At 41.0% G+C, this 13,313-nt stretch overlaps 1 protein-coding gene across 3 annotated transcripts in view; it reads right to left on the bottom strand.

The window, feature by feature from the left end:
* Positions 1-13,313, bottom strand: part of LOC724120 (paired mesoderm homeobox protein 2B) — a 61,735-nt gene that overhangs the window by 32,266 nt on the left and 16,156 nt on the right. For 2 of the 3 annotated variants that reach the window (XM_026444767.1, XM_026444769.1), the window contains exon 2: positions 721-988. In XM_026444767.1, the coding sequence (XP_026300552.1) occupies positions 721-805 (85 nt within the window). In that variant the 5' untranslated portion in view covers positions 806-988. Of the gene's footprint in view, positions 1-720; positions 989-1,807; positions 2,025-13,313 lie in introns of those variants that run through there. The other variant, XM_026444768.1, reaches the window with a different exon arrangement.

The following is a 13,313-nucleotide window of genomic DNA, read 5'->3' as shown; positions in this document are numbered from 1 at the left end:
ACTCCTCCTTGTCGCGGCCACCACTTTCCTCACCTCCCTTTAATTCGGTTTTTTCAATATATTCGCTCGAGCAAATCGTTGAGCTGATCGAGACTTTTACAAATTTATTTTATTTATTTAAAAAAAAAGAAAAGAAAAAAGTAATCGACCGTGTTCGAGTTGGAACATTAGATCTATATTAGATCTACTTTCCATTTTCAAATATTACACGCGTATATCCAATAAATATTCATACAGAATTCAATGCTTGAAATATTTAAATCTTGAATAGTGGAGGGGGGAGGGGGAGGCAGGTTTCCATCATCGTTTATAATTCCCGTTACGGGGGTGATTTGAGAAATTGGATTGACGTTTCTCCACGATACATACATCCTCCTGGTTTTAAAGTCCACCCTCGACTAGAGTGAAATTGAGGAGGAAGGGGAAGAAATAGATGAAGAAACGTAAGATTATGGGCGGAATCGAATTTTTCTTACGGGGGATGGGGGGGATGGGTAAACAGTACTCTGGGGATTCGAAGGGATTCTCAATACTCGCGATGAAATTTCTTTATTTTATACTTTATTTTTTTTTATTCGTCAAATTTTCCCCCTCCTATTAAATTTCAATCGAATAAAAGAAAGAAGAAGAAGAAAATTTTTTTTTTCTCCACTCCGTTTATCCGAAAAAAAAATCCTTCCCCCGAAACGCAAAGGAGACGCAAATGGAATGTCTACTTACAGGGGTGAGTGGCGGCGAATGGGTACTCGAGGGTGGGTGGTAACCGTGGCGTTGGAAGACCCGGGGGGCAGTGGTAGCAGAACATGCCGCCAGGCCTGGCCACCGTCCCACCCCCCGGCCCTCCACCCCCTCCTGCCCCCGGCACCTGCGGCTGGCTCGACTGCTGTTGCTGTTGCTGCTGTTGCTGCTGTTGTTGCTGTTGTTGCTGTTGATGCTGGTGCGTGTGGTGATGGTTGTTGTTCGCCTGGTGAGTGTGAACCGATCCAATCTGCAATTAAAGAGAGGCAGGGGTCCTTTATGTAAGTCGTTTTACGTGCATCATTTTTCCAAGAAAGCGTATTAGTCGCCTCGTCACGAGGGAATATTGTCACGAGTATTTTTGAACGGGTATTTGTAAGGAGGGGGAAGGAGGGAGAAGAGAAATTGTGCAATTGTCAGCGGTAATTGTTTTCTTGGGAGGATGGCTAATTAGGAACGAAGGCTAATTTTTTTCCTTTTATTTTTAAAATGGTAAAGAAATTCAAAAATGACTTTTTCTTTCCTTTCTAACCACAGTTGGTTTAGGTTAACAGGTTATCGCGAAATTAATTTATACCTCAAACGATAAACATATAATTTCAGTTTAATTTTACCTTGCAAGGAATACGTTAATTCTTACATAGAGATAATTTTTCTTCAATTAATTCGACACAACTCGGTTATAATTATCAAAGAAACGAGCAACGTTTCAATTTATACAACATGCTCCTTCTTCCCTGTCCAACAAATGTAAATAAAATAAATCGAGCTCCCTCTTCCCAAACTTCTTGATAATATAGATTTTTATCCTTATAATCTAAGGCCAAGATTAGTTTCTTCCACTTTTCGAATGGAAAACACGCCTGTCTTCTTATTATCATCTCTCTATCACATTTCTTTAGTTCCCAATTGAACTTGCACCCGTTTCAATGTTTCAGAAAGAATAAGAACGCCCTTAAAATACGCTTATTATTCATTTCTTTTTCATCACACTAGACTACCAATAAATTCTTTTCTTCCACTCACAAAAATTCACTAAAAATAATAACAATTCTCATTAGCTACTCACCGATTAGCTGACCGATTCGCTGGTCAAAAAAAAGGGCCCAATCACTCTTGCCCACTTCCCGATTTCCCCTCCCCTTCTGAGCTGACACTCGGGATCATTCGGGAAACGGGGTTGGTCGGTTCCATTCGCGGAACGCGATTAACGGAGACACGCGGCGCGTTGGGGAGGGAAAGGAAGGCGCATCGGCCGAGGCCACTGGGTTCTCAGCCTGAGAACAGGAGAAACCAAAGGAGAAACGGAGGAGGAGGCGTATATAACACACAGGCGGCGGCGGTGGCCGATTACGCCGATCCCCATTAGAGGGATTGTAAACTCCCCTGTAAATAAATGATGCGCGTATCGAGAGGGGGGGAGGTAGGGGGCGAGTGGAGGGCTCTTTGCCTAAGCAGGCATCGGTCGTTGGAACTTAATAAACGGCGGGGTTATCAATTTATAATGGGTCAGCGTGTCGCGCATGCCCGTGCCCACCAGCAGGGCCGTAGTTACGTAACGATGGTGCACGCGAACGGCGAAGCTTTAAACTTCGAGCTGTGTTCCCCAACACTGCCCCCTCCTCTCTTCCCGCTTACCACCTACACGCGATTCCACTCGTTGCTTGCCTCCAACCAAGCCACGATCGTGCTTCCTTCTTCCTATCTCTCTCTCTCTCTCTCTCTCTTGAACTCGAACTCGAACCCCCCTCTCCGTCCTCGTCCGTGCTCGCCCCTTCACCCTTTGCGGCTCCGCTACAAGGGACAAATTGAATTTTAGATCATGCCGTGTGCTCTTCTGGGGTCCACGAGAAAACCGAGATGCAGAGGGAGTAGGAGAGAGAAAGAGAGAGAGAGAGAGAGAGGAGGGATGGTGGTGGGGAGAGGGGAGGGAGGGTGGTCGGGTCTGGGAGCAGCAGACGTCGAGATGATACTAATTGAAATTTGAAATTGATATTAGCGAATTATTACCCCTCTCTGTCGCGCGGGCGAGCTCGTTCCTGCTTGAGCCGAACGCAATTACGGCCGCGTGTCGGGTATCAAAAGTAATTGCTGCCAAACTTAACGAAATTTAACCAATTTTCGTTTTCGGCTGCCTGACCTTCCACGACGACGGATTACCGGCCCGGGTTTCGCTTTACGTATGCACGCCAACTCCTTTACAGAGGAGAGGGAGATTGCAAATGCAATTTTCGGGGGATGATCCCGATCCTGCTGCTGCTGCTGCCTCTCTTGGAACCGTTTCAACGTCTTCCAAGGAGTGTGTACGTGATGACGAGTCGCGTGTTCGAGATTCGCACTGCCTTCCTATCCGCTCTCTTCCAATTTTTGCATTACAAATTGCGACAATTTTTTTCTTCCCCTTCTTCTTTTCAAAGAAAAGAAATATGTGCTCTCCACAATTCTTCTCCACAATTAACCCCTGACCAAACCCGGGAATCAAGCGAGACAAATCCTTTTCCCCCAACGAATCCCAACGTGAAACATCAGCGAACCAGTGACACTATTAAACGGATCAGCCGATTTAGCCTTTAGCAGGTAGAAAGAGTCGAATCGAATGGGATCGAATCGAATCGAACGCCCCTCTCGACGCCGAATAAACGCCCCCTTCGAGCCGAACCGAACTTCGTTCGCCCCCCGAGTGTAGCGTTAGAAGCGTAATGACGGAACATACGCACCGACAGAAGGGGCGAAATGTAGCGAGGCTAATCCTCGATACAGGCTGGCCCCAGGGTGTCGTCTCTCTCCGGGTGGCGCGCCCGGAGTCCTCGGGTACACTATGCACGCCAGACCGGGCACCCTTCGAAAAATAAAGTCTGCATGCGGTCCAGGGGTGTATTTGCGGTGTTCAACCAGCGGGGCGAAACATTATGCCAGTGTTTTATCGTGCAATCATCCGACTGCACCCCTAATGTTTAACGGCATAAGGGATTGCGGCCTCGAGTGGAGTGTTGTTTACACGTTGGCACACGCCGCGGATTTGTTACACGCTCGTTACGCAACACGAGTCCTCGTTTCCAATACGTGGACGGGAATATTCGACTCGGATCGAAGGTGATGTTTCTTACGTTAAGTTTGATTTGCTTGTGATCCAATCACAATATCTTTATAATCTTACACTTTTCTTAGATGCTTCCGTTTCTGCGAATTTTAGAGCTAGGTTGGGTTAGGTTAAGTTAGATTAGGTTACAACTATTGTTGTATTTTTCCACGTATGCGTGTAGCACGCTAAGTATGCAAATTGGCTCATTAGTGGCCGACTAATGATATTGATGATCTAATCACAATTTTATAATTTTATAATCTTTCTTAAGTAAGAAATATTTCTGTTTCTGTGAATTTTAGGGCTAGGCTAGGTTGGGTTAGGTTAGGTGACTATTTTTGTCGTATGTTCACAATTTCTTTATAATCTTATACCTTTCTTAGATAAGAAATGTTTCCGTTTCTGCGAATTTTAGGGCTAGATTAGAGTTAGGTAACTATTGTTATCGTATTTTTCCACGTATGCATGTGGTACGCTAAGTATGCAAATTGGCTCATCAGTGGCCGACTACTGATACCGATGATCTAATCACAATTTTATAATCTTATAATCTTTCTTAGTTAAGAAATATTTCTGTTTCTGCGAATTTTAGGGCTAGGTTAAGTTGGGTTAGGTTAGGTTAGGTAACTATTGTTGTCGTATGTTCACAATTTCTTTATAATCTTATACCTTTCTTAGGTAAGAAATATTTCCGTTTCTGCGAATTTATAGGTTGGGTTAGGTAACTATTGTTGTCATATTTTTCCACGTATGCATGTGGTACAATAAATATGCAAATTGGCTCATCAGTGGCCGTCTACCGATACCGATGATCTAATCACAATTTCTAATCTTATAATTTTTCTTAGATAAGAAATGCTTCCGTTTCTGCGAATTTTAGGCCTAGGCTAGGTTGAGTTAGGTTAAGTTAGGTAACTATTGTTGTTGTATTTTTACAATTTCTTTATAATCTTTTATCTTTCTTAGGTAAGAAATATTTCTGTTTCTGCGAATTTTAGGGTTAGGCTAGGTTGGGTTAGGTTAGGTTAGGTAACTATTGTTGTCGTATTTTCACAATTTTTTTATAATTTTATAATCTTTCTTAGGTAAGAAATATTTCTGTTTCTGCGAATTTTAGGGTTAGGCTAGGTTGGGTTAGGTTAGGTTAGGTAACTATTGTTGTCGTATTTTCACAATTTTTTTATAATTTTATAATCTTTCTTAGGTAAGAAACGTTTCCGTTTCTGCGAATTTTAGGGTTAGGTTGGGTTAGGTTAGGTTAGGTAACTATTGTTGACGTATTTTCATTTCTTTATAATCTTATACCTTTCTTAGGTAAGAAATGTTTCCGTTTCTGTGAATTTTAGGGTTAGATTAGATTAGATTAGGTATTGTTGTCGTATTTTTCCACATATTTGTGTGACACAATAAGTATGCAAATTGGCTCATCAGTGGTCGACTACCGATACCGATGATCTAATCACAATTTCTTTATAATCTTATACCTTTCTTAATAAGAAATGTTTCCCTTTCTGAGAATTTTAGGGCTAAGTTGGGTTAGGTATCTATTGTTGTCGTATTTTTCCACGTATGCGTGTGGCACGCTACGTATGCAAATTGGCTCATCAGTGGCCGACTACCGATACCGATACCGATGTCGACGCACCAGAGAGTGCCGACTAGTCCATTACGAAGTTTACGAAAATTACAGTGATGTTAGTACGGTTGGTATCGATGTAGTGAGTAATGCACACATCCAATGGTTCGGTAACCCGGATTATGGACATCCGGTAATACTGATATTCAATTATTTGAGTACACGTAGGAATATCTTGTTACCTGGCAGTTCTAATTGCGCGGGGCCAGTGTTATCGAGTTATCCCAGTTTAACATCCTTGCAAGTATAAAGCATCGTTTATGCAAAATTGATATAATTCGTCGATGATAATTCGATCTCGAATTACCGCGAAAAACCAACGAGATTATACATTCAATTACACTCACTTTTTTTATTCTCCATTCCTTTTCAGAAATTCGATTTTTAAAAGTGTCTTATTATTGTTGCTACTCATCTTGTCCCAAACAACGATTATATTACGTTGTCGAATCTTCTTCTTTTCTGATCGAAGGATGAGGGCAAGATCCTCGAGAATTTCTCGCTTCAAATGTATCGCGCGGAGGGAAAACTCACGCAGAAGCACGTGTTGTACGAGCTTGTGAATAAGCCGGGTGTTTAGATTCCGCGTGTGTAACACTACGCTCATTAGAGAGCGGCGCTAATTGCATAATTGGTGGCGGCAATTACGAGCAAAGCGGTGCCGCGTCGGGTGACGTCAACATCCAATAATTCGGCACGCGACGACAATCGCGCAAATAGAGCACGAATATCGCAATTAAAAGCGATAATACTGAAATTGGCTCGCTACCTACCCTCCGCCTCACCCCCTCTTCCGATAAACTTTGGCCCAACCGAGACTCGACCGTTTCGTTTCGAGAGAGGCAGAATGGAATTGGAGGCGGTGGTTCGAGGAAGCGACCACTTTTGTTTTCAAAGAACGTTTATAGGTTCGAAGTTTCCGAAATTATAAATTGTATATTTCAACGATTTCATGTGAATGTTAAGCACAGGAAACCATAAATTAATATCTTGATGATCGAGGGGACTAAAATTATCAATTACGTTTTAACAGAATTGGCATTAGTGTCAATGTTGATGTTAACAGTAATTAATATTAATTGAAATCCGAATTGATTATTGATACCGCTATTGGTTACCTGCCTGGAATTCACTATTCCCCGCAATTCTTCCCAATATTTCATCATTTTTTTTTCTTTCTTTTTTCGCATCAAGTACGATATTTTTAATTTGGATCTCTATCCCGTGCGTTTTAATTTTCGATGAATGCCAAATTTTTATATAAAAAAAAAAAAGAAGATGTAGATTCGAGACGAAGAAATCGAGTTCTCGAGCTTTCCGCTCGATCGAGTGCGTAAAAATTGGTGGGGCGTCGAATTGGAGCGACATCGTGTCGACGTACATTGGAAAACTTGACGGAGACGCGATTAACGAAGATTTCATTAGGGACAATATTGCGCTCGCATCGGCGCTCGTTGACCGGCGGGGTCCTGGTTTCTTTATTGGCCGGCTGGAATAAATTGGAGAGAATTAATTAAGCGGCACAAATTGGATGCACCGCGTTAGCCCTTATTCCTGGATGACACAATTTAATAAGCATCTTCTCCGCAGCACTTCCCATCCGCGGCCCTTAAAGGTTCTACAATTTGAGGAATGCCGCAAGGATAAGGATAAAGCTTTCGTTTCATTGCATTTATAGATAGATAACCCTTGTTCCTGCATTAATTTCTCTCCCATATCGAGAATATAATATAATAAAAATGGAACGTAAAATATGAATTATAAATCAATTCAAAATTATACGATTTTTTCATCGATAAAATTGTTAAATTGTGTCAAATTTTCATTATCAGTATTATAAAAAGAGTATTGATACATTCGATCGAAAAACAAATACAAAAAGTTGGTACACAAAAATATCGTTTATACATTACTTATTAAGTTAGAAGCGATTGAAGTTTGCGTTGGATGAAGCGAGATGGAGAAAGAATGAACACGGAGCGCCGCACCGTGGCGCGACGATGTAACGAAGATAGCGCTGTCTCTCTCTCTATCTCCGTTTCCCTTCATCTCAACTTAAACTTCAATCGCTTATAACTTGATAAATAATCGACATTTTCATACATCAATTTTTACGTTCTTTTTAGCCCTTAATATCGACTCTCCAAATATATTAAAAATATATTAACATTCGATATAATGAAAGAAAAAAAAATAAAAATAAAAAGATTAAAAATTTCCCTTTTTTAAATATCTATCTATTAATGAATCGATAATAAGCGTTTCAATCATTCCATTTTTTAAAATCTTGTTTATCATCATTGAAAGCAAAATGTTGTCGCGGAATAGACCATGGGCACATTCGACTCGAGAGAGGCAGTGTTTCTCGATTGGCACGGGTCAAGAAGGAAGAGCGTGCCCCAGAACGTAATATCGTGTCGCGCACAATACAATTGTAGATCGGCTTCTTCAATAATATTACGGCATAGACGGTTAACGGGTTAAGAGCGCGCGCATTGTCGTCTCGTTGAAAAGAAATCGAGGACGAAACGAACTGTGGGTAAATATGCGCGGCTTAAGGCCATTTTGCCCCGATGATCGCGACGACCAATTAGACGCCATGATACAGGGTGTTAATAATAACCTTCCACTCCTTCGTACGTATGGGCTATAAATATAGGCGCGTTTCGATGACGATTAATTTTCTGACACCCTTTTTTTTTTCCTTCTCAAAATCTTGCACGAGAATATTTTTTCAGGAGGACAAATGTTTTTCCACTCTGCTGTTCTGAAAAAAATTATTCAATACGCTTTCAAATATTCATCTCTCTACTACATCTCAATTAATTTCGAGGGAAAGTTTGTAAAAGTTTCGCCCCGTCACAGATTGCTCCTCCCTAGAACTTTTTCCCATTGTTTTCTTGGTTAACACCCTGTAGAGAATCGCGCGGCCCTGTCTATAGACCGCATCGAGTACGGTGTAATGTACTTTGGTTAAGCGCATCGGAGCATGCTCGTCGCCGAGTTAACGCATTTAATGGAGGTTAATTTTGCATATGGTATTGCTCCCCCGTGCCCTAACCTCTTTACTCGCGCACGCTCAACCATCCCCCGGATCGTAAGCTCACGACCAAACTACCCGAAATTACGGCCGCAGAACGGGGATCGTTATTAAACCGGTCGCTCGATCTTTCCGCTTGATCGAATTATGCGGTTACGTATTTACTTGCTTACTTTGTCTTTGTCTGAAAAACAGTTTAAAAAAAAAAATTTTCTTCTTCCTTTTATTTTTTTCTTAATTTTATAAATTCAAGTTCTTCCGACAGTTTTATTATCCGGTTAGATTAAGTTAGGTTAGGTTAGGTTAGGTTTCTAGGTTTCTTTTGAATGTAAACGTGTCAACATTGTTTCAATAATTATAGATTATTGTTGTATAAAAATATTTCGAGTAAATATGAAATCTTGGAAATCGGAGAATTGTCATTTTCATCGTTTTTATTCATGTTTAATTTCGATCGATTGCATTTGATAGATTTGGTGAAAAATATTTCGCTATTTCTAGTTTCTGGGTGGCTAGCTTTTTCGCGATTTATTTATCACTCGTTGCCCATTCATCGTCCCCTTCTCGAACGAGTGGCACGCATACGGGGCATCTTTGCAACAGGAAGAAGCGTCCCACACACGATTCCGTTCCGGACCGTGGAGTGATTCCGGTTCCGGATACCATTCGGCATGCATTTATAGCCCTTAAACGGCCACCCCTCCCTACGTTGCACAGCCATTGTCGCGGCCAGTGATCTCGAGGGGAGCGAGCAGACATCTTGATTGTTTCGTAATAAATGTCCAACGCCTGGACATTTATTACGATTGGCCTCTCGGCGACCAAATTCAATCAAACATCGCCACGTTCTTCGTCACGTTTCCTGACACGCTTCCATATCGATCATTTGGCCTGGACAAAAGTGACGCAAAACGAGATTTATTAAAATTTTCATAGAAAAATTAACTCGAATAATTTTTTTCAACGTTAAAGTTTATTTATCCTATCGTTTGTAATTCTATAAACGATGAAAGAAAACTAAAAAAGGAGAGAGAAAGAGAGAGAGAGATAGAAATAAATGAAATAAGCTCGAAGGGAGAATCAAAGCAGAGGGTAATAAACACTTGATTCAACATCACTCGTCTTCCTCTTGTCTCTTCACACCATCACCGAACTCCATTTGACTTTTGCCTCCACTCGATTCCACCGCATTGCACACGCCCTACCCGATGTGTGCACACTCGACCGGGCATCTATACTACTTCCTCTTCACCCCCTGCTCTCGTTTTCATCCCTTCGCTTCATCCCTCCACCTATCCTATTCCACTCGACTTATCTCTCTTTCTCCTTCCTTTGTCGCTGTTTATTTTTATTTTTTTTTTTTTCACTTCGCACTTCCTGTCGTTGCGTTCATCTTTTTTTCGCTCTCTCTTTTTTTATTCTTTCTCTCTCTCTCTTTCTCTCTTTTTCACGTGTAAAAGAACGAGGACGGAGAATGGCTACGATCGCAGTCGGTCGTTCTGCTTTTTCCCTTTCGATTCGACCCGGCCACCCGGTGGTTTTCGGTTTATTTCCCGCTTATCCATTTACATTTGATTTATCCTGGCTGTCGCGCACCGCTCTCCGAGGGTCGACGCCTCGGATTATCGCGGCGATCGTTGGAAAGTAACGTGCGAAACGATTGTACGATAATACGAGCGACGATTTTAATTTTAAATTTGCGAATAAAGTAAGCAAATATACGTATATATTAAGGTAACAGTAGTTAATGGTCACGCGGCGCTAGTATCGCACAGATCTCCATCTTTATCTTTCCAACTTGATTTGTTTCTTATTTAATGATACAACGAGAGAAAAAGTAATAATAACAAATATGATATCTTTCTCTATTCGAAACAATACTATAATATTACTATAATTAACTATTCTCTTAACACTTCAATTATTCAACTATCCAACTGCAACATTCCAACAATATAACCACCACTGTTGAGTGGTGGTACACTCATGAAACCATGGGGTCTAACAAGAAGCGTCCTCTTCATCGATACACATTAAACGGGGAACCTGAACGAGAGAACGAGAGACGAAGAAGCATTGGCCGTGATTGAATTAATCTGTCAATTTGCCAATTACACGGATGAGTTTGTTTGGTGGCTGCGGTACGCTTACGTCTCTCCTTGCGTCTCCGCCGCGTTCATCGATCGCAAGTGGATCGTCGAGTGTATACGCGTGTGTGCGTACGGCTGCGTGAAAATCCTCGTGAACCGCGTCTCTATACACGTCCCTCTATCTATCTATCTATCTATCTTGCTGCTGCCCGGACACCGAAGTGTGCGTGGAGGAACGCGTTTGCGTGTGTTGACGCTCGTCTGTGCGAGCGAGAGGAATCGGGCATACGTAACCGCGTGGCTCGGGGCACAGATTCAACGAGCTCAATTGGCGCACCGAACGAGCAGGAGGATCGTATTGATTCTCCCGTTACATAGTCGCGGCGCGGAGGAAGCTACGAGCCTAGCTACCGCCTCGAGCCAACCGGCCGTCTTTGTTTTAAGGCCGGGAAGAGACAAGGGTTTCGCTGGATTTTCGGGGATGATCGGCGATATCGGGGTGGCGTGGTTTGATAGGATTCTTGTTAACGGATTTCGAGTGGAATTTGGCACGGAATTTCTCCTTTTTTTTTTTTCTTTTTTTGGTCGAGTCGGTTGAAGCAACGTTCTTCGATTTTGGGAACGTTCGATCGAATTAAATTCATTCTTCCGATCGGAAAATTGTTGAGGTTAGAATTTAATCGAGAGGGAAATCGTTAAATTGGTTGTTATTATATGTGAGTAATTAAATTTTAAGAATGTTAATCAAATGGAATCATTCAGCAAACATTGGATTAGAATTTGGAAAATCTTTCGAGTTAGTTAAAGTTGTTTTTTTTTTTAGAGATGTATAGTCAATCTAAACTTATTCTTCCAATTGGCAAACGTTAGAATTAAAATTTAATTGGAAGAAAATATAATTAGCAGAACTGTTGTTAATCTAAAATTACTCTTCCACTTAGCAAACATTGAAATTTGACACAAAATCTTTCAAGTTAGCTAAGTGTAAAGTATCGTTTCTAAATTTTAGAGATACTCAATCAATATAAACTTATTCTTCTAATTGGCAAACGTTAAAATTAAAATTTAATTGGGAAAAAATACAATTAGCACAAGTATTGTTAATCTAAAATTATTCTTCCACTTAGCAAACATTGGAATTTGGCAGAAAATCTTTCAAGTTAACTAAAGTATTCTAAATTTTAAAGATATTTAGTCAATCTAAACTTATTCTTCCAATTGGCAAATGTTAGAATTAAAATTTAATTGGAAGAAAATGCAATTAGTAGAAATATTGTTAATCTAAATTTACTCTTCCAAACATTTGCAAACATTGGATTAGACTTTGGCAGAAAATTTTTCGATTTAACTAAAGTTATTTTTTTAGACACAGTCAATCTAAACTTATTCTTCCAAACATTTGCAAACATTGAACTAGACTTTGGCAGAAAATCTTTCGATTTAGCTAAAGTTGTTTTTTTAGACATGTACAGTCAATCTAAACTTATTCTTCCAATTGGCAAATGTTAGAATTAGAATTTTATTGGAAGAAAATATAATTAGCATAAGTATTGTTAATCTAAATTTACTCTTCCAAACATTTTCAAACATTGGACTAGACTTTGGCAGAAAATCTTTCGATTTAGCTAAAGTTGTTTTTTTAGACAATCAATCTAAACTTCTTCTTCCAATTAGCAAACGTTAGAATTAGAATTTAATCAGAGGAAAATACAATTAACACAAACACTAATTAATCTAGAGTCATTTTCTCACTTAGCAAATATTGGACTAGACTTTGGCGGAAAATCTTTCGAATTAGCCAAAGTATCTCTTTAGACTACCGTACAGTTAATCTAAACCCATTCTTCCAATTGGCAAACTTGTGTTAGAATTAAAATTTAATTGGAGGAAACATACAATTGGCACCAGCATTATTAATCTAAACCCAACAATATTTCCCCCTTGGCAAATATTGGATTAGAATTTAGACGGAAATTCTTCAAACAGTTCAAATCGGTAGAACTATTGTTCTTAAATTTTAGGTATGTTCGGTCAATCTAAACCCATTCTTCCAAATCCATTATCCACCTCGGTCGGTAAATCCTACGTCTCAGCCGATTACGGCAAAGGGAATACGAAATTACGCTGTCGTATTTACCCATCGGTGCACCATTGTTGGCTGTATCTAATTTGAACTTCGTTTCCAAGACGGGCAGAGAGAAAGAGAGAGAGAGAGAGAGAGTGAAACTTGGACTCCTCTGCAAGTAGATAGGCTCTTGCCGGCGATATAATATCGCGGCTGGGGGGAGGGTTTGGAAATGGAGGAAGGCGACGAAGGGAGGAAAGAGAGGAGGAGGAGGAGGAGGAGGACGGAGGATTGTTGGAAGTTGGCGGGATCGAGTGGTGGCGGAGCCGGAGGGTGCGAGGGGTAGTGTATAGGGGATGATGCGCAGTCGAGGGTTTCGGTTCCCGGTTTCGCCCCGAGGGCACCATTTCCAACGAAACCAAGCACGAGGCAGGGACCGGGATCTCTGGAACCCGCTATATTCCAATTGCTTCCCTCCGTTTGATATGCGCCAATTTCGTCCAATATGTCGCGCCCCCCTCCTAGATCAACCAATCTTTGTAGAGGTAACCAATACTCCCCGGCAACCCTTATCGTTTGCCTCGATTTGATCGGTGGGAATTTCGAGTTGGACGCGTTTTTCCGACTTTGCACTTTGACTTTTTGTACGAAGGACATGATCC

Source organism: Apis mellifera, linkage group LG13, assembly GCF_003254395.2.
Source record: "Apis mellifera strain DH4 linkage group LG13, Amel_HAv3.1, whole genome shotgun sequence".
Lineage (NCBI taxonomy): Eukaryota > Metazoa > Arthropoda > Insecta > Hymenoptera > Apidae > Apis > Apis mellifera.
This window is presented reverse-complemented; position numbering and strand designations above follow the sequence as displayed.